The sequence below is a fragment of the Ambystoma mexicanum genome, chromosome 3p, assembly GCF_040938575.1.
Source record: "Ambystoma mexicanum isolate Mex_15411 chromosome 3p, UKY_AmexF1_1, whole genome shotgun sequence".
Taxonomy (NCBI): domain Eukaryota; kingdom Metazoa; phylum Chordata; class Amphibia; order Caudata; family Ambystomatidae; genus Ambystoma; species Ambystoma mexicanum.
Genome location: NC_090925.1, coordinates 747,309,473 through 747,331,439, shown reverse-complemented (window position 1 = coordinate 747,331,439; position 21,967 = coordinate 747,309,473). Strand labels below are relative to the sequence as shown.

The 21,967-nt window shown below is 46.9% G+C and overlaps 1 protein-coding gene across 1 annotated transcript in view; it reads right to left on the bottom strand.

Annotated features, from left to right (window-relative positions):
- Positions 1-21,967, bottom strand: part of LOC138580803 (TBC1 domain family member 10B-like) — a 977,369-nt gene that overhangs the window by 106,210 nt on the left and 849,192 nt on the right. Inside the window, exon 8 of the mRNA XM_069651650.1 lies at positions 1,652-1,806. Coding sequence (XP_069507751.1) covers positions 1,652-1,806 — 155 coding nt within the window. The remainder of the gene's footprint in view (positions 1-1,651; positions 1,807-21,967) is intronic.

The window sequence follows — 21,967 nt, the reverse complement described above, 5'->3', positions numbered from 1 at the left end:
GATGGGCGGAATAATTTCTCAACCCAGGGGTTGACTGCCTGTGTGAGAGACGGTAACAGCAAGGAAGGGGTCAGGCGCCTCTTTATAGAGTTTAGTAAGGGGATTGCTCGACTAGTCGCAGCCTTCTCCTTGAGGATATCCTCCATGAAGTCGGAGTCTGGAGCTGCTTCATGCGTTGCAATTTGGAAATGATCAGCTGCTCTTTTTAAAATGGCATTAAACATCTCGTCGTCAAAAGGTGAGGAATCCCTCTGTGGAGGAGAAGGGGGATCTAGGCAGATGGCGTCCAGGTAAGGGTATGCGTTGGTGTTAGCCAAGTGCCTGGCTCCTGCTCCTGATCCCAGTCTGGGTCCTGATCAGTCCTGTGTTGCATCATCTGGGACATCCAAGATATCTTCCTGGTACCCTGTGCAGAGATGGGCAAATTGCGCAATTTTTAAGGAATGGGGCAGGAGTCCTCTTCCCTGGGTCTTTTGGGCGAAATGTACCGGTCTGAAATGTTAATGAGCTGGGCCATTTTGCCCATGTATTGCTCAAACCTCTCCCTAGTGCATAGAGAAGAGGCAGAAGGGTCTGGAGGGGGAAGAGGCTACCCAGGAGGGGGATATTTTCTCCATAAGGCCTTAGAGAGGCTGGGGGGCCTCAGAATTCTCCTCTCGTCGAGAGGGGGTGCCCTTGTGCTCTGCGGTCGCCAAAATGATAGCCGTGAATTGTGCATTTTTTCAGTGGTTGTATTGAAGGTCTTGACGCGCCTTGAGGCGCAGTCGCGGTCTGTGATGCGACCGAGGCCTTCGGCGCCTGTGGACGGTGTGTCTAAGGCAGTGTGTTTTTAGAGGGATGCCTAGTCGATGTTGAAATCCCAGAGAATGACCAGATGATAATCATGGTCTCTCTTCATTGCTGTCGCAGCCTAGAGAGGCTGCTTTCCTTTTCAAGCTAGGGACAGTCGCTTATTACTTTTCCTTCTAGTGCAGGGTGAATCGATGACAGTGGTGTGGTAATTTTTCGGCTTTGCAGGCCAGTATCCACATTCTGGGTTGGAGCATCCATTATTTTTTTCTAACAGATTCGGCTTGCTGACAATGTCCCGGATTAGAAGTCCCTCACATGTTCACTTTGGAGTTCTATCAGTTATTTTATTCCCAAGAGCGTATACGTGCTACTTTCCTGGCTGCTACATTTTAGTGCCACTCACCTTCAGCCTGTGTTCAAATAGGTTATATTTGGTACTGTTGCCTGTAATTCTCTTGTCTAATGAATGGCTCACACTGCACAAGCTAATGAAAGGGGTTGACTCAGTTGGAAACGTGTTACATTTTTTTGTTCCCATCCATTTTGTAATGTTGATTTAGAGGCATCAATTGACAAGCTTGTGGTGTTAACCTTTTAGATATTTTGCTCTTTTTCATGCATGTCTACTTCAGTGCGCTTGGACATTATTTCATTTTAGGCTTGGTGATTTGAAACCGACAACTATTAGACATACATCAGAGTTCGGATGTAGCATTTCACTCAAAGCCTTTTGAACTTATAAATGAAGACTAAGTGAGATGATATGTTGAAGACCATACATTGGAGAACTGGAGGACATAATTACTCTATTGCTATCAGATAGAACAACTTCAAATGGATTAAACAGAATGCTTCTTACCTCATGGACCAGGAATGACTCGTGCATATATTCTGTAGGAAGGTTCCGAAGCTTCTCCATGGTTTCATACATGCCCTGGCAGCTACGCAACTTATCCACCGAGCCCAGCGTTTGCCGCAGTATCACTAGACCCACACGGAAGATTATTTTGACCCCTTAGGATAAAATTAACATTCTCAATTAAATCTTCAGCGACTGTTCGCCAGTAAAACATACAAATGCACATTTAAATAATTCTCTAATAGAATGACATGAACTGGAAGACTATGATGACATTTTTATTTCACACATTTTTCTCCAATACATTAAAAAAAACACATCTGAAAAATGATGAACATATTTAGTCAGAAGTCCCTAAGCATGAAAAATACTGGTCTTTAAATTTCCAAAGGACGTTTCACGTGTACTGCACTAAGGAAGCCATTTCGGTACTATTTTGCAATCTGAAAAGGATTTCTGAACGTTAGTTTATCGTGTCAGCATAGCATATGATCCTCGAATAGACACATGCATTGAAGATGATGCAAATAATTTTAAGATGAATTGTCTAATTTACTGGAAGGCACAGAACGATGGACACATTTTTCTAACATGCAGAAAGCAATCAGTTTTGAGCCTGAGGAATGAAACCTGAGGAATGAAAAATAGTTAACATGTCTAACAGTTCTGGAAAGGTGAAAATGGTTGTAAAAAGTAGTGGACATATTAAAAGTAAAAGAAATAAAAGTAGTGGAACTCTGCTCCCCACTCACTTTAACCTCTGGCTTTAGAGTGAAAAGGTGGTTGATGCTAAAGGCACCTCTGGAGTCTTCACACCCTGGGTAAGGCTTAGGCTCCTGCGGGTTGTCAGTGGGTTTAGTGGGCAGCTCCCGAATAGGAGGTGGAACGTGAGGCAGGCTATGGCAGAACAGGAGAAACTATGGGGCTGGAGGAGTGCGGCCTACAGCACTGACAGAGAACCACTAGTTGCTGAGAATAGTCCAATGTTGGATGTCCTTAATCTATGTACGTCCACTTATGTATTGTCCCTGGCGACTGCTCCATTTACTCAACTCCACAACCTGGCCATAATGTCTCTCAAGCTCACCCCATTGTAAGATGCTCACTGCTGCTCGTCAAAAGTGATTATCCATTGTACGTTCTTTTGTGATCAAAAGAGCATTGTTCCTCCTGTGTATACGTGTATGTAATATATATATCTATATTTATAATTATGACTGGAGGAATAGGCATTGCCTTATGAAGAAGGATTTTATGGTTGAAGCCGTTATAAACTTGAATTAGTATAACAGTGATTTTTCTTCTTGAGGAAAGCGATTAGAAAGCATTGTTGGAGGGGGTGTGTAAATCTGGAATATTTTAGTTCCGGCAGCTGGGACATAGAATGCAGCATGGAGGGAAATCTCAATGCAATTGCCTGTGGCATGGACCAATCCACTCTTGGGGGGGAAAAGTCTGGCCTTCCTCGGAGTGCAATAGTAGAAGTGGAAGGGCACTCTAATGTCTTCTCAATGGTCTTCTGGAATGAAGTCTACCAAAGTAATTGGTCCTTCAGGAGAAATCCACAGAGGCATCTCCTCAGTCTCCAATGCCTTTGTTTTAATGCTGCTGATGAGGCCCAAGTGCTCTGAGCCTTCCCAAGTGAGGACAAGAGAGCCTTCTTATTTCAGGGGGTCAAAAAAAGCATTGCAGCATTTCGCCATCCTCAGATTAGCATGATTAGTATGGAGGCAGTGCAGGAAGGTGCGAGTGCACAAATACCCAATCTTGAATGACGAGCCCGAGGTGGTTAGTGATGAAACGGTAACCGTGAATAATTATGAGCATGAAGCACAAGGGTTAGCCACAAAGGGCGAGCGTTGCTTCAAAAGTAGCACGGGACAGATGAGGTTCTGCATCGCCAGCAGAGTGAGCAGTATCCAGTCTCTGTGTATATAGGCTGAAGAGTAGCCGGTGTGGACCGAGAGAGGGCCAGGTTTGTCAAGCGGAGGTCAGGCTGCCGGGATGACCTTGAGATTACTCCCAGTGTTAGACCATAGCAGGGGCTCCGCTCACTCATCGCTAAAAGAAGTCTTACGACATAAGCCGAGAACCCCTCTTTGCTTGGCAAGTCAAGGTGAACAAGCTGCCTTGCAGAGGGTTACCTGTGAAAAAGAAGAATCTACTTCCAACTTACCTTCTACCGGTACTGGAATTCAGTGGCCCAATGGTGCGATTGCCCAACAGCACCATAGCCTGGTGAAAAGGGACCGCAGCGAAAATACATTGCAAACTTGCAATAAGCCAAATGATCCACCTAAAGACACTGAAAGCACAATGAAGGCCAGAGATCGAAAAATTGCTTCTGACAAAAAGCACAGTGCCTAAAAGCCTGCCCTCTAGGCAAAAGCACATGTCACAGACGGGAGAGAAATCACTCTGAGTCCTAGAGACAGCTCAAGGGGTTTTATTTTTATTTGTGGAGCATAGGGCCATCTCTCTCGTCTGAATTTGACCCTCCTCCCTAATCCAGGTATCCATAACACCTGGTTAGCGCTAGTGAATGTTGACCCCTACTGTCTATGTGCAGACCTTTGCTGCAGATAGTGAACTAAGATGCTGGCCGTTGAATTTCCCTCGGGCACTTCAATAACTGTCCCTTCTATATCCAATGGTTTGTGCTCTAACATGAATTTGAACAATGACTTGCACTTTTCTAGTTTGACTCACGTTGTCCTCACACATCCAGTCACCTCTCCCCTCTACTTTCCGCTCCTTCCAGCTATCCCTTCAATCTTTCACTCCTCCTGATCTTACCGACACCCATTAATGTTACTTCTCCCATTCCACTCCCTCTCTCTTCTACTACTCCCTTCCTCCCGCTACGAGTTCCCGCCCCCTAACTATTCGCACACAACTTTCACCCTGTATCATTCAACCCCACTCACTTCTTATACTTACTTTTCTACTCACTCATCACGCAAATTCAGACTACCCGATCCACTTCCACTCCTAAGCCAATAGCTCACCTGCTCCACAAAACTCCTCCACAAGCTGTCGCTCCATCCTACTGGTCTCTTGAACGTCCTCCACCTCCGCCTCTGACCTCACCTCAAAACACACGGTCTGCCGCCTATCCCCTGCTTAAATTCCCCTAGCCCTTTGAGGGCTGGCCAAATATCCCTGGTCAAACTGGCCTGCTCTTTCCCACCTGAAACGTGTACGTGCGACAAAAAAAAGATTAATTTTTTCAAATCATCAACAAAAGGGGCCCAAGTCCTGACCACTTTCTCCACGTAGGTTTGCCATGGACCAAGGGTGGCAGTGTAGGTAGTCAAGTTATACATTTTCCTTTCCCGGAACCAATTCCTGTGGGATACTCTGGTAAGCTTAGGGAAGGATGGGTGTTTTCCAGTTTGGTCCCTGGTGGTCTAGCGGACCTGCACATTTCTTTAGCTTACCCCCAGCTCTGCCGGCACCCATGGCACAGCTCTCTGTATGCAAGTCTCTTGGGACTGTGGCTTCTACTTTTGGTTTTCCACCTTTGTTCGTGCTGATGCTGCTTTTCTTGCAAGACTTTTGCTGATTAGTTCCCTTGTTAGGTAAGAATTTGGGAGTCTAACTGGGGCGGGACTTTACAAGACTTATCGCTTGCTATTGGGTAACCCACCTTTTAATATAGGCCTGTTCTACACAAGATGGTAGCGTGAGCTGTAGAGCTGTACAATGAAATCAGTAAGGTTTTAATTTACTTAACTGTAACTATTGTTCTCCAGCATGGGTCTGGCATGGATTCACAAGCTCATGTATATTCCTTGTCAGGCTGGAAATCCTCGGTAAAAGAAAAAAGTTTCACTTTAAAACTGTATTTCTCCTGTAAACCTCTGGGTCATACTGCCCACATCCAATGACAGCCCTCTCCCTAAGCCCCGCCTCTAGCAGCCATCTTCAGATCAGGTAAGCACACAAAGTGGCAGTATGACCAAGTAGAACCGCAGAGGGGCCAGAGGGAGGGTTTGAATGGGAATCAATGCCAGATCCATGCTGGAGAACAATAGTTACAGGTAAGTAACTTGAACCTTCTCCAGCATGAGGTCTGGCATGGATTCACATGCTCATGAATAACGTATACATAGCAGTTCAACATTACACAACCACGGGAGGTGGCAATGCTCACCAGAAGCAATGAACTCTTACCTCTGGAACAGAATCAACTCAAGCAAACAGGTTGCGTAGCACTGCTTGGCCGACTCTGGACTCTTCCCTGGAATCCCTGACGAAGAAGTAGAACTTTGTGAAGGTGTGCGTGACAGGGGCACAACAGATAGGAACACTATCATTGTAGTGATCGCTGTGGTGGAGCGGGCTCTTCGATGGCCGGGCAGCAGTCGGTTCGCCAACCGATGACTGTGCGTGATGCAGCCGGAGAGCCACCTTGAAATGGAAGCCTTGGACAAGGCCTTCCTATGTTTCACAGGACCAAAGTTAATGAACAGTTGTGGAGTCTTCCGAAAACTCTTTGTGCGCGTCACGTAGGACTTCAGGGCACGACCAGCGTCCAGCGAGTACAAGCCCCTTTTCCGCCAGCGACAAAGGTTTTGGGAAGAAAACCGGTAACACCAAAGGCTTGTTGAGGTGGAATTCCCACAGAACCATCGGCATGAAAGAGGGATGCTCGATAGAAAACAGCAGGACGCTTAAAAGCAGAACTGCCAACCTATATCCGGTAGCGCCGAGTACAAGTTTGACGTGGAAGCTTTACATATATATATATATATATTTTCTCAGACCTTGTCAGCATTGGACGCGAGAACAGCTTGCTAGAACAGTAGGACGCACACAAGCAGAACTGCCAACCTATATCAGGTAGCGCCGAGTACAAGTTTGACGTGGAAGCTTCACATATGGGATACATTATTCACCGTAATCGTATTTCTGATGCTTGTATCTGCTTAGATTCACATTCTGTGCATAGGCCGACATCTAGTGGAAGCTGCAGAGTATTACAGTTGTTGTTTTCGAAACTCGAACAGGGATGTTGACAGGGCGTGCCATAATACTACCCCTAGTGTGATGTCCACTGTACCCAATGCCCTTCACACGTTGAGGTCCCTTAGAATGTTATTTTTCTGACATGAGGTAGCATGAAGTGTAGGGTGAGTACAGTTGTATCCCACGAGATACGTATCGGACAAGATCATAAGCATCCATGCGCCTCCTCTCCGCGGTGAGGAAGGGTGGGCGCATGTGAATCGAAGCAGATACAAGCATCAGAAATACGATTACGGTGAGTAATGTATCCCTTCTGAGGCGTGTGGAATCTGCTTAGATTACATGCTGTGCATAGATTAGCAAGCAGTGTTAGGAGCAGGTGGTGGGATGTGAGAAGGTTGATAGGCGAACAGATGTCTTATAACCGCTTGTCCCACCTGCGTATATCTGTCTTGGAAGGAATGTCAATGCAGTAATGCCGAGTGAAAGTGTGTACTGAGCTCCATGTAGCTGCTTTGCAAATGCGGTCTAGAGGGATGTTTGCAATGAAGGCCAGAGTGGCTCCTGTGCTCCTTGTGTAGTGAGCTCTAGGCGTGAAAGGCAGTGTCTTGTTTGATAATGAATAGCACAATTGTATACATCTGACTATCCATCTGGAGATGGCATTTTTGGAAATGCTGTCTCCTTCTCTGCCTGGTGCTATGGAGACAAACAGTTGGACTGTTTTTCTTAGCGGTCTGGTCTTGTTTACAAAGTAAAGGACCGCTCTGCTCACATCCAGTGTGTGGAGTTTTACCTTAGCTGAGCTGGTGGGGGTCTGAATGAAAGCCGGTAGCTCAATAGACTGGTTTACGTGACATTTAGAGTTGAACTTAGGCGAGAACCTAGGGTGAGTACTTAAAACCAACTTATCCTTGTGTACAACAAAGAAAGGATTCTGCATGACAATGCTTGTATTTCACTAACTCTTAAGGAAGTAATAGCCACTTGTAATTTAGGTGTTTAAGACTACACTTACGCATCGGCTCAAAAGGAGGTCCCATGAGCTAAGCGGGTACAACATTGAAATCCCAACCTGGCGGTGGATAAGAAATGGGGGTGGAGGGGGTTGAGTCTCTTTACCCCCTCCATGAATGCTTTGATGACCGGCACCTTACACCATGAGACTTTATTGTGGGAGGTGGTGTAAGCTGACGAGGCCGCAAGGTGGACCTTTAAAGAGTTGAATACTAACCCCGAATCTAGCAAGTGGAGCATAAAAATTAGAATGTGGGATGGAGTACATTCTATGGGGTTAATTTGTTTAGACTGGCACCAAATTACAAATCTCCTCCACTTGTCGAAATAACAGTGCCTAGTGTTAGGTTTTCTTGCTTCTTTCAAGATATCCATACACCTCTGAGGAAGGTTAAGATGTCCGAACTCTATGACTTCAGGAGCCATGCTGCCAAGTTCATTGAGTGAGGTTGAGGGTGCACTGTTAACCCCCCGTTGCTGAGTGAGCAGATTGGTCGGGTACGGGCACTTGATTGGATCACACATCGCCAGTTTGCGCAGAAGTGGATACCAAGGTTGTCTTGGCCACATAGGAGCAACTAGGATGAGCGTTAACTGTTCCTTGTGGATCTTGTTCACTACCTTCTTCATGAGAGGTTTTGGGGGCAAAGCGTAAGCAAATTTCCCTGACCAGTTCATCCATAGGGCGTTCGGCTTGGAGCCTGGCTTGGGGGAATCTGGACGCGAAGTCTGGGCATTGACTGTGTTCGCTACAAGGGAGAAAGTCTATTGTGGGGTAACACCATTGAGAGAAGAGGTATTCTACGACCCCTGCGTGTAGTCGCCATTCGTGTTCTTCTGGTAGGGGATCTCTGCTTAGTGAGTCTGCCAGAGAGTTGAGTTCCCCTGGAACATGCTGTGACGATAGGAATATCTTCTGTTTGAGTGCCCATCTCCAAATTTATTGTGCATGCCTGGACAGATTTGGAGAACGTGTGCCCCACTGTTTGTTGATGTAAAACATTGCTACAGTGCTGTCTGTCAGATTGGTTCGCTAGGTGAAGCTCGAATGCCTGAAGGGCTTTGAATACTGCCAGTAGTTCCAGCAGATTGATGTGGTTCCGAGCAGCAGCCCGAGACCACAGACCCTGAGTGGTGTGGTGAAGGCAATGAGTCCCCCACCCGGCAAGTGAGGCGTCTGTTGTGACAACCGCTTGTACTTCCGGATCGTGGAAGGGTTTCCCCTTCAGCAGATTTTAACTTGTCCACCAGTGAAGATTTTGTACTAGTGTTGGTGAAACAACCACTAGATCTATCCACTGACCACTTGCCTGAGACCACTGTTTCGCCAACCACTCCTGCATGGGTTGCATGCGCAGGCGCGGCACCAGGTAAATGCAAGATGCCATCATGCCTAGCAAACGCAAAGCTTTGCGCACCCTTATCTGGCGGCCGGCCTGATAATGTGGTGTAGCAACATGTTTTGGACTCTTTCCTCCGACGGAAAGACCAACCCCTCTTCTATGTTTAAGACAGCTCCTAGGAACGGTTTGGTTGTGCCTGGCACTAGGCTTGATTTTTTCTCGTTGATGGAGAAGCCCAATTGAAAGAGGAGGTTGATAGTTCTTTGAATGTTTTGTCTGCAAATCAGGGGAGACTGCCTGTAATCAGCCAGTCATCCAAGGAAGGGTACACCGGGATTGCCTCCCTGCGCAGGTGTGCTGCCATCACCGCCAGTACCTTTGTGAATACCCTTGGAGCAGAAGCTATTCCGAAGGGCAGCACTTTGAATTGGAAGTGCTGGTTCGCTATCTTGAAACGCAAGAATCTTGTGTGCTGGGAACATTGAAATATGAAAATAAGCATCTTTCATATACAGTGTTGCCATGTAATACCCCTTTTTTAGTAGAGTAGTCATGCAGAACTTTTGTGGCTTGACATTTGTTTGCAGGGCGCATTGCTAGATCTCTCTTTGGCACAAGGAAGTAAGTTGAATAAATACCCTTGTTTACCTGTTTGGCCGGGACGATTTCTATGGCGTCATTTTGGAGCAGTGTGATGATTTCCACAAGGAGGATGCGTGGTCTTCCTTGGAGTGAGTTTTCTAGCATGGGGGGTGATTAGAGGGTTGCCCGTGAAGCTCTATACAATGTCCACCGTAGCGGGCGGATAGCACCTATCTGTCTGAGGTGATTCCCTCCCATGCTTCGGTGAAGTTGGAAATGCGCCCTCCTACTGGAGAGTCATGGGAGGGCACCTGAAGCGGGATGTCACTGCTTCTGAGGTGGAGTACCACTTCTGGAGAAGGAAAACCCCTTCCCCGAGCGTGTGATCTGCGCGGTCCTCGTACTCTGATTTTGGCTATAGGAACCCCTCTGTGCAAATTGTTCTCGTGTGCGACGAAAATTGCTGTTTCCCCTCTGGTGAGAAAGTTTATTAGTCAATTGGCCCAATGATTTCAATTCATCATATTCCTCCTTGGCTGTCTTCCAAGGCATCCTCGACGGCCTTGCCAAACAGTACATTGGGCTCGACGGGCATGTTAATGAGAGCAGCCTGCGTCTCTGACTTAAAGCCGGATTGGTGTAACCAAGCGTGACACTTAATAAATTATAAGTTACTCACCGTAGTGACCAACTTACTCTTAGTCCAAAGTCCCCTTTCCTCCATACTGTACAGGCGTCCCTTCCAAGGGACGGGAGACAAAACCTTTTTCACCAGAAAAAAAACCTTCTTCCCCTTTAGATTTAGAGGCGCATGCGTGGGTGCGGCCGTGGGAGCATGCACTGCCCTGACTCCGCCCTCCGACGCCACACCTCAGTCCCCATTGACGTGTCAACAATAGATTTAACATTGCCTAATGACACCAGTATTATTAGGGGGAGGTTGGTGGGACGTATGGAGGAAAGGGGACTATGGACTAAGAGTATGTTAGTCACAATGGTGAGCAACGTATAATTACTCTTACGTCCCGTCCCCTTTCCTCCATACTGCATGGGCGATTACAACTGAATGTAGCCCCAGGGTGGAGAGGAGACCCTCCTTAAGCAAATAGGTTCCTGGGAACCGCCTGTCCGAAAGCCGCGTCTGATCTAGAGCCGGCATCCAAACAGTAAAGTGGACGCCTTGCTTATGACTTGCCAAGGGACATGGCACTGGAATGCGATGTCTGTTGCCTTAGCCCTGACTGTATGGGCATGCATGTTGGCGGGCAGCGGCTTGTGCTGGCCCTTGTACGCTTCTTTGATGGTCGAGACCATCCAGCGGGATATGTAGGGCTTGGAGGCCTGGTCTTGAGCCGCCAAAGGTGACAAACAGGGCCTCCGATTTGCGGAAGCCCTGGGTCCTGTCAAAGAAGAACTTCAGGACACGCCTGACATCCAGGCAGTGACACACTCTGTGCTTCGTCCTTAGGATCGGCAAAAAACATAGTAAGGACTATTTCCTCATTCAAGTGGAAAGCAGAAGGCACCTTGGGCAGAAATGCTGGGTGTCTCTGCAGGACTACTTTGTCCCTTGTCAAAGGTAGGACATGCATTACTTACCGTAAAAGCATTTCTGATGATTGTATCTGCTTAGATTCACATGATGTGCATATGGTCCGACATCCAGTGGTAACCGCAGAGTATTGCATCTTGTCTTTCGGGGACCGAAAGGGGACATTGGCATAGGCGTGTCTGAAACACTATCCCTATCGTGACGTGTGTAGTCCCCAAAATCCCTCACGCGCCGAGGTTCCTCGGATTGTATTTTTTCTGCCATGAGGGAGCCCAAGTCTATAGTGAGTGAGTACATGAAGAGAGAAAGTAGTAAGAAGTCTATGTTCCTTCCACCCCGAGCGGGGAGGCAGGGAGGGCGCGTGTGAATCTAAGCAGATAAAATCATCAGAAATGCTTGTCTTCTGATGCTTGTTAATCTGCTTAGAATCGCATGCTGTGCATAGACTAGCGAGCAGTAACCGGAGTTGGAGGTGGGTTGTGAGAAGGAACAGTAGAAAAAATATGTTTTAGTACTGCTTGTCCCACCTGAGAATCAGACCTAGAATGAGTGTCTAGGCAATAGTGTTTTGTAAAGGTGTGTACAGAACTCCAGGTTGCCGCTTTGCAAATGGACTCTAGGGGAACATTTCCAATGAATGCTATGGATGCCCCAGTGCCTCGAGTAGAATGTGCTCTAGGCTTGAAGCGCAGTTCTCTCTTTGCAAGAGTGTAACATAGTGTGATGCATTTGACAATTCACCTTGATATTACTGATTTAGAGACAGGGTCCCCTTCTCTACCAGCTGCCACTGAAACAAAGAATCGTTTAGTTTTCCTCAGTGGTTTAGTTCTATCCATGTAGAACATGACTGCCCTGCGCACATCTAGTGTGTGAAGGCTTCTTTCGGCATGTTAGTAGGTCTCTGGAAGAACGTGGGTAGTTCGATTGATTGGTTCACATGGAACTTTGAAATACATTTCGGTGCAAATCTGGGATGAGTGCGCAGAACTACTTTATCTTTGTGGACTGTAACAAAGGGGTCCAAGACCGAGAGGGCCTGTAGTTCGCCAACTCTTCTGATAGAAGTGATAGCTACTAGAAAGGCTGTCTTGTAAGTCAGGTCTTTCAGACTAGCTTTATGCATAGGCTCAAAAAGGGGGTCCATGAGCCTGGTTAAAACCACATTTAGATCCCACCCAAGGGATGGGTGAGTGATTGGGGGATACATTCTTTTAACCCCTTCCATAAAGGCTTTAATCACAGGTATTTTCCACCGCAACACCTTTTGCTGTGAGGTGGTGTAGGCTGGCAACGTCGCTAAGTGAACCTTTAAGGAATTGAAGACTAACCCAGAGTCCAACAGATGGGTTAGATATAACACAATGTGTGAAGGCGAGCAATCGGTGGGATTGACGCCTTTGGAACTGCACCAAATGACAAAACGTTTCCATGTGCTGGCATAGCAATAACGTGTGTTAGGCTTTCTTGCCTCCCTCAGTATGTCTATGCATCTTTGAGGGAGTTGTAGATGTCCAAACTCTATGACTTCAGGAGCCAGGCTGCTAAGTTCAGAGTTTGTGGGCATGGGTGAAGAGTCTCCCCCCTATCCTGAGACAACATGTTGTACGGGCAGGGCAGCTTGACTGGTGGGGAGAGGGACATTTCCATCAGGTGCGCGAACCAGGGTTGGCGGGCCCACATGGGAGCCACCAGAATCATGGCGACTGGTTCCTAGTGCATCACGTGCACTATCTTGTTCAGAAGGGGAGTCGGGAGGGAAAAGCGTAAACAAATTTCCCCGACCAAGTTATCCAGAGACCGTTCCCCTTGGATCGGTTCTGGGGTACCTGGAGGCATAATGTGGGCATTGGGCATTCTCCTGAGTAGCGAACAGGTCGATCTCTGGAAACCCCCATTCTGCGAAGACGTTGGATACAATATCTTTTTTTTTTTATTATTATTGCATCAATTAGTTACCAAAGGAAACTTTAAATGCATTATGAAGATAAAAAAGAAAGAATTGAAAAAAAAGAAGAAGAAAGAAAAAACAGTTACATCAAATATATATATATATATATATAGGAAACAGTATAACTCAAGAAAAATAACTAAATGTCCAAAATTGTAAAAGTTTCTCTCATAAAGTTCAACAAAGCCAGGGTCATAGATACTTTTCCCCCCCTTCTCAGAATTAGCCACCTGTCCTGCAAGGTTAAAGTACTTAAATTTGAAAGGTACGTCCCCAACCATTTCTCTCTGGACTTAGTTAAGGTAACACAGTTCATCACTAGATGCTGTAGGGTTTCAGCCTCTTGCCCACAGCCTCGACACAGTAAACTGGGTTTTTCCTCTTTTTTGTTTCTTCTCCCTAAAACTTCTCTTGTGTGGAAGAGGTTTAGTGTGAATTTTAAGAACCGCTGTCTTTCCGTATTTGAGGGAAATTTGTCCAAGTAAGGGTGGACGGTGCCTCTGCAATAGTGCTCGTCCATACCTTGGGTGATTGATGGCAAAGCACTGAGCCTATCCAGGGTGGCTATCCAGTCCCAGTCCAAGAGTTTCCTCTTTACCATGAGCGGATTTAACATGAGATTGTCTGGTTTTAGTGCTATGGTATTCAGGATTTCTAAACAAATTATTTGCCACTTGGTTAGGACCGGAATCAATTGTCTTTTGATTGCTTCATTAATTGCCACAAATCCACTTCTTTCCTGGGGGTGCAGACATTTGCCAATGAGTGTCAGGGATTTCCAGACTGTAGATATGTAAAGGGACGATAGGCCTAGTTCCTTACGCACACTTTCCATTGGAATTGATGTCGGTAGGCCCAATACTCTTTTCCAGAATAGGCCCTCCAACAGTTTCCACATATCTGAGTTGATGAAGAAATTCGCCTCTGCTGCGTAAGTGAGAATTGGCACAACTTTCAGTTTGTAGAAATCTATCAGAGGACGAAGGGAAAAAGAACAGTATCGTCGCTTGATTAACAAGGCTTGCGAAGCTAAGTTCATAACTTTACTTCTAAGCCTGCAGATACCTGGACCATCTTGGATGCTGTTGTTTAAGGTTACTCCAAGGTATATCATGGACGAAACCACTGGTACTTCTTCCCCGGAAAGGTACCACCTTAGATTTCTCATGCCGATGATAGGACCTAGCCTCAAGATCTTTGATTTTTTTGGATTTATACGGAGGCCGTTTCCTTGTGTGTATGACTCGAGTGCCTTTAGCTGCCGCTTAAGTCCGATGGCCGTTTGGTCTAGCAACAGAAGATCGTCCGCAATAATAGCCTTCCCACGGCGATCTCCGCAATTTTTGGGGGGAAACACCTCACAGCTTCGAAAGCTTCCTGCATGTCGGATATAAAGAGGCAAAAAACAGCGGGAGCCAACCGACAGCCCTGTTTCAGACCATTCATGGCCACCACATTGTTTGAGAGGTTGCACTGTCTGTCCAACCTTACTTTGAGGGTTGTCCCCGTGTGTAGTGCTTGGAGAGGTTCTCTCAGGTTGGTCGGACATCCCCATTTCGTTAATTTATGCCATAGCATTCCGCGATCAACAGAACCGAATGCCTGTTCCAAGTCTATTGACGCGATATAGATGTTCTTATATTTCTTGGCCTTAACCATGCATTTGATTATATTGATGAGTAGCACATTTAAGGATGTTCCAATGCCCTTTCGAAAGCCTGATTGCCAAGGGTCCAGATGGTCTGCCAGCCGACTCCAATCATTTAGATGTTTCAAGATTAGTGCTGCAAATATTTTGCCGACGACATCCAAAAGGGCAATCGGTCTGTAGTTTGTGGGCACGGACCTATCTCCCTTCTTAAAACTCGGCACAATTATACAAATCCAGCATGAATGAAGCCCATTTTTCCGGGTCCCTTTTGAGGATGTCGTTGGTAAGTCCATCAGGTCCTGCAGCCCTTGAAGAATTGGACTGTTTAATAAGGTCTAAAATATCTTGTTTTCCAAATTTAAAGTCCCAAGGCTCATTTGATGGTAAGAATGGGGCAGGACCACAGATTTTCCCCATAGAGTAAAGGTTCCGAAAGTGAGTTTCCCAAACTTCTGAGGCTATTGGATTTACCATTTTTGAGTCGTAAGGGATGTTTATTTCATTGATCAACTTCCAAATACCAGTGATGTTTTTAGTAGATAGTAGGTGAAGCATCTTCTCACTGTCTTGTTGCATTATTTGATGTTTGTGTTGCTTAAGCCAGTTCCTGTAGGTGTTTCTAGCTTTAGTATACAGGACTAAGTCAGCTGGTGCACTGGTTTTAACATATAACCTCCTGGCTTTTTTTTACCAGTTTTTTTTTTGTCACTACTTGGTGATCATAGTGGTGTCGCTTGCATTGGTGAATTTCCTTAGCGACTACTTTTGGGTGAAAGATCTTCAGTGTTTCAGCATATTCTATCGAGTTGGGACCTTGGTCCTTGATTAAGGAATCCAGCACCAGGGCCATCTCTTTTCTTCCCATGCGTAGTCTATTGCCACCAGGAGTTGACTCAAGAAGCTGGTTCGGTAGATGTTTACCTGGTACAGACGAGAGCTTGTTCCAGGCATCAGATTTGAGTTCCAGGATGTTGTGATCACTCAGGATCGTGGGGATCACTTCCAACGATATTAATTTGCCAAAGAGGTTTTCTGATACAAAAATATAGTCCAATGTACTTGTTTGGGCACCCCGTTTCCATGTGCGGGCGGCTGGTTTGTCGCCCGCCAAGTTTCCGTTTACCAAGTGTATATTTCTGGCTAGAAGTTCCTTCTCCATGGCCACGCATCTCGTTATATTTTTTGAGGCCTTCAAAGGCAGGAACTCTATTTTCCTCTGCTTCTTGTCGTAACATTCCATGTTCAAGTCACCACATAGCAGAATTTCAAGTAGTGGGCATTCAATCCTGGCGTCGTCTATGGCTTCCAGTAGGACTTCCATGAGGTTGTCCTCATCTCGGGCTGTCGGGCCCCAGTATACGTTGCATATAAGCAACTGCCAGTCTGGAGTAAGTGAAGCTGGTTCTGACGTGGATGAAATCCTAATAAATTGGATCCAAGGGTTTCTGTTTAGAGAAGAGAGCACTTTTATGCCACTAGTGCGCTTTACCCCCCGACAGTAAACCCGAGCTCGGTCTACCTTTCGTGCCCTTTGTTGCGGGGTTTAAAATATAGCTCGAACCTGTCCAGAAGAGGTAGATCACACAACCAGGTTTCTTGCAAGCAAAATAGGTCATAGGAGGACAGGTGTGTTGCTGAATTGCCAAGTAAATGCACATAACCCCTTGTGTTCCAACTCATGATCTTTATCCCTTTTGGTTTGGAGTTGGAGTGGGCACTCGTAGATGGGTGTTGGCGTTATGACTTAGCAGATAGGACCCCAGCCAGCCGACTCCAGTCATCTTGACTGTTCACCAAGTTTAGTCCTGCTTTTTCTGATTGAATATGCACTTGGTCTCCTCTACCATCAACCTCTCGGGTCCCTCTACCACTATTTCCTGCTTTCATCGGATGATCCTTATAGGGTTTGGTAGTGGTACTTCGGTGGTTGTGTAGTAGATGTTTCCGGTCCTTTGTAACTACACGGTCGAATCTTTTTTCCTCCTCCAACTCCCTAAGAACGAATCCACATAAATTAAGTTTTGGGCCCAACTCTAAGAGTAAGTTTTTAGTGTTTTGATCACTTGTGTGAAGAATCACACTGTCGTGTCGCTGTTCATTATGAAATTCGATCCAGTTTAAATCCCTCGATTTTAATTTTTCCAGGAGATCCAGGGATTGTAAGAGCCTCATAACGTTAGCCCAATTCATAATTAAGTTGTCTTCGTAGCCTAGAGTTCTTTCCAATAGTATTCTGTAGTGTTCCTTGGCATTTTTTGCCCCCGGTCCTTTGTGGGCATTCTGATTGTTGGGCCCACATGCCGGTTTTCTCTCAGTCATTTCTGCCCATGACACTGTTCTTTTTATTTCCTTTGACGCGTCAGGGCTGACTCCTTTATTACTGGTAGTTTCCAGGGATCTCTGGACAAGAAAGTTCCGTCTGTCTTCCAGTGTTGTGTGAACCAAGGCGTTAGATGGATGTATGACTGCCCTCTCTTTTTCTGTGGGGCTGGCCGATTTTTCTCTACCGGAGTGCACTCTAGCTTTCCACTTGAGGTTTTTTGTCGAAAACCGTGTTCGGAATCGGTAATGTGGGCATTGAGGGCTTTTTGAAGGACACTAGCCGCACCGCCCTGTCTTTGATCGTCTGAGCCTTCGTCTCCCCTTTAAAGTCGACTTCTTTTGTCTTGCTGTATATTTCTGGATCTTCTTCCTCAATACCACTTTCTGTTCCGGAGGTATTCGATCCTGACTCCCCCTCCCATGAGGTGTTTATGTCTGAGTAAACAGATAAGTCCATGAGAGAGATGTCCATGTTGTCATTTGTCAACGTGATGTCCAATGGGCAAGGGGACTCATCAGGATTTACTTTTAGGCGGGCAGCAGGAGCAATTTCTGTTTTTTTTATTGCTGGTCTCTCATGAGTTGGTAGTTTGCAGGGAAGTGCTAAGTTCCTTGGAAGGGATAGACCAGTTGCAATTTTAGATCTCAATGTGGGTTTTCTTGTAGGCAAAGGTCTCTGTCCTATAGGTTTGTCCGTTGGTATGACTATTTTTCGCGTAGTTTTTGTCGCCTTTCTTGTTTACTTTAAGTAGACCTTCCTTCATTGGGGATAAACCTGATTTTGGTTTCTTAAATAAGTAAAATAATTTGATGTTGCTAGTTGGCACTGGAGCCTCGAGCTGATCCCGTATAACCAGGGGCAGAGTATTAGTTGCAATGGAAGATGCTAAACATCCTTCTTTCGGTGCTCACCTATCCTCCTTCGTTGCTGGGCTAATTGCCCGCACAGAAGGGTCCGTGTTGGTAGAACTGTCCTTATATTTAGTAGTGGAAAAATCCTCAAGAGTACTCTTTGTAGAGAGAACCACCTGCTGGTTATGAGTCTGTTCCAGGGAAGTCGGACCACTCTCCGGGCCACCTGCACTCCCTAACCGAAGACTTGTCCTTTCCGATCGTCTTATTTCTTTTAGGACTGGCTCGATGATACTTTTCAAAATGTTTGTCGTATGTTCGTCATTTTTTTCGAGTTTCGACTGAATAGCCGAGACAAAGCCTTCTATAAAGATCATTTTAGAAAACATCATTGCAATTGTTGTCGTGTGGTCCCGAAGCTGATCATTTTATGACTCAATAAGTTTCATAAAGGGGGCCATTACAAGAGCAAAAGCTGTGATCATTCCAGGATCGATTTGGGGATCCTTTTTAGAAGGAGCATCTCCTTGAGTTGATTCCAAGACGGACAAGAGATCCTCGTCTGTGGGAGAGGGTTGCCTTCTTTGCCGTTTACTTGGAAACGGCGCTTACTGGGGGAATACTCCTTTATGGAATCTTTGTGGGGGTCCCTGAGGTAAAGTTTTGTTGACTGAGGCAAGATACCCCCCCCCATTTATTTGGTGATGAACCCTTATGCTCAGGGATAAATGTGTACAACCCTGGGGTGGTCATTTGTTGGGATCTAGGCCATGGCGTAGAGGGGTCTAGAAGACACTCTCGAGTAGTCACCCTGTTTTGCTGGTTCGTACTTGAGTAGTTTGTGTGGAAATCGGTGTTCAGTAAGTAAATCCCGAAGGGTTTCCAGCTGTTGTCCGATTTTTTTGCTAGAGAATGGTCTCTTTTGTTCCCATTTAAGGAACCGAAGACAAAGGGGTTCACGACAGGAGGTGCGATTGGCCTTGGAGAACCCGTCTCATCATCATAAGTTGCGCCCAAATCCTTTAGGGAGGAGAGAGTAGAATTTAAGGGAGTCGGATTGGGGGAAACCTCCCGCACTGTGTCCTTAGGGGACAGTCCTATTTGTGGTTTTGCGTTCTGACCTCTATCGTCAATGACCACCGTGCTATTAAAAAGTCCTCGATTTTCAATTTCTGTGGGGGGCACTGATGTATCCGGGGTCTTGGAAGACTGTTGGGGCTGTAAGTGAAGCTGTGTGTGGGAGCCTTCATCTTCTCCTAAACTTGATCCGTTCACCACCTCCTCAGCCGTTTCCACATTTATTTGTAAAATGTTTTCAAATGAGGCAGTGCTGCATGTAATGGCTACCTCGGGGTAGCAACCCGCCCCTGTCCTATATGGCGAGGGCTTTGTGACCGGGGGGTCAGCCATTGAAAACAGTAAGACCAGGCCGAATTACTAGGATTTCGGAAGTACCAGGTTGATATACAGGTCTTTCAGAATAAATAGATCTCGCAGTTACCTTGCTGCCTTCTTGTCTCCCCGCCACAGTCTGCACATAGGCGCACTTCCCGAGTGAATCTGGCACCACCAGCACAACAGCCGATGGGCTTTTCCCCGCCGGGCTTAACGCCGCGAGGGTGGATGGCTCGCCGTTAAGTAGATGGTCCAAGTCACGTGATATGTCACGTGAGCCGAGTGAGCTCCGCCTCCTCCAGGAAGCGACACGGCAGGCACCAGCAAGAGCCCCTTCACGGCTCACGCTACTGGGAAAGAGTGTGTAGAAACTTTCGTTTTAAAGTATAGAGCAGTTCAATTGAAACTGCAGCGTAATATCTTCGTGCAGACGCCATTCGTATTCCTCTGGCAGAGGAAAATCTCTGCTGAGTACGTCTGCCAGAAGATTGAGTTCCCCTGGAACATGTTGGGACATCAGGAACATCTTGTGTTTCAGAGCCCATATCCAGATGTTTTGGGACAGCTTGGATAGCCCTGGAGAGTGTGTGCCTCCCTGCTTGTTCAGATAATACATTGCTGTTGTGCTGTCGGTTAGGACCAGCACTGTCTTTCCTTGCAGTTGCTCCTGAAAGGCTTTCAATGCTTTGAGCACTGCTAGTAGCTCCAGTAGGTTTATATGGTTGGACGCTACCTGAGGGGACCTGTTGAAGCAGGTGAGCCCCCCACCCTGTGAGAGATGCGTCTGTCGTGAGAGTGGCTTCCACTGCAGGGGTGGTGAAGGTTTTCCCCTTCAAGAGGTCCTCCCTCGACCACCACTGCAGAGAAAGAACGAGGGCTGGCGAGACAACTAACAGATCTTCCCATTGTCCGCTGGCCTGACACCACTGGCTGTTGAGCCACTCTTGCATGGGACACATGGGAGACCAAGTATATGCATGACGCATCATCCCTAGCAAACGCATAGCTTTGTGTACCGTCACCTCCCGACTGGCTACATACTGAGGAACTTGAGAGAGCATGTTCTGAACCCTCTCGCTGGAAGGGAAGACTAGACCGTCTTCCGTGCGAATTAGAGCACCCAGGAACTGTTTTACTTGGCTGGGGACTAAGCTGGATTTCTTTTCGTTGATAGAAAATCCCAGGCTGAACAGTAGGTCTACTGTCTTTTGGGTGTTCGAAAAACAAATGTCGAACGAGTCCCCCGTGATGAGCCAATCGTCGAGGTAAGGGTAAACTGGAACTGAAAGTCTGCGCAGGTATGCTGCTGGCACTGCCAGGACCTTGGTAAACACCTGTGGCGCCGAGGCTATGCCGAAGGGGAGTACCTTGAACTGGTAGTGTTTGTCCTGAATCACGAACCTTAGGAATTTTATGTGCGCTGGCAGCATAGAAATATGAAAGTATGCATCTTTCATATCCAATGTTGCCATGAAGTCCCCTTGTTTTAGCAATGGGATCACCTCTTGAAGTGTTACCATGCGAAACTTCTAGGTCTTTATGAACTTGTTCGCTGGGCGCAGGCCTAGAACAGGATGCATGGTGAGATCCTTTTTGGGTACAAGGAAGTATATTGAATAAATACCCTTGTTTACCTGAAGAATCGGGGTGGCTTCTATGGCGTCCTTTCCCAGCAGCGACTCCACCTATTGGACCAGGATCTGCAGATGTTCCGGTGAAAGGCGTCGATGTTTCGGCGGTCTGAACTGTGGGGGTCGGGCGAATTCCACGCAATAACCATGGGCGACCGTCTTTAATACCCACTGGTCTGAAGTTATCCCCTCCCATGCCTTTAGCAAAGATGTTAATCGCCCCCGACGGGAAGACATGGGAAGGGACCTGAACTTGGTGGTCATTTCTGACCCGAGGTTGACGCACCTCTGGAATTGGAGCCTCTGCCTCTATTATTTCCGTGCTTCTGACCCCTCTGGGGATAGTAAGTGGGGCTTGCAGCTGGTTGACTTGCATTGAAGTTGCCCGTGCAGAAATTATTTTGAGCGGCGCGGGCTTGTCCTCGAAAGGACCGCCGAGAATTGTTGCCCCTCTGTGAAGAGGGTTTTTGGGAAATCTGGTGCAGCGACTTAATAGTCTCATGCTCCTGCTTGGCTGTCTCCAACTCATCGTCTACCGCCTTCCTGAAGGGGTTGGCCTCTGCTATGGGTTTATTGATGATGGATGCCTGGGTCTCAGGCCTGAAACCCGACATGCGCAGCCATGCGTGTCTCTTTAGGAGAGTACCCTGTGCGAGAGACCTGCCTGCTGTCTCTGCGGAGTCCATGGTATTCTTTACAACATTTTGATTTGCAAGTTTGCCCTCCGAGACAATGGCGAGAAGCTTGGCTCTGGTTGGTTCCGGAACCTCCTGGATGCCTTCCTGGAGTAGGTCCAATTGGGCGTCAACGTAGCTTGCCAGTAACGTCGTGTTATTGGCAATCCGGACAGTATAAGCAACCGCCGATGTGACTCGTTTGCCTAAGGCATACAACCGTTTGGACTCCTTGTCCGGGGGGGACTCTCCCGTGGCAAGGGGAACCCCTGCTCTCTTGCGAGTGTTGGTCACCACCAGCGTGTTTGGGATTGCGTGCCCCTTGATATAAAGCGGGTCGGTGGGTGAGGGCCGGAAGAGTTTTTCGACCCTTGG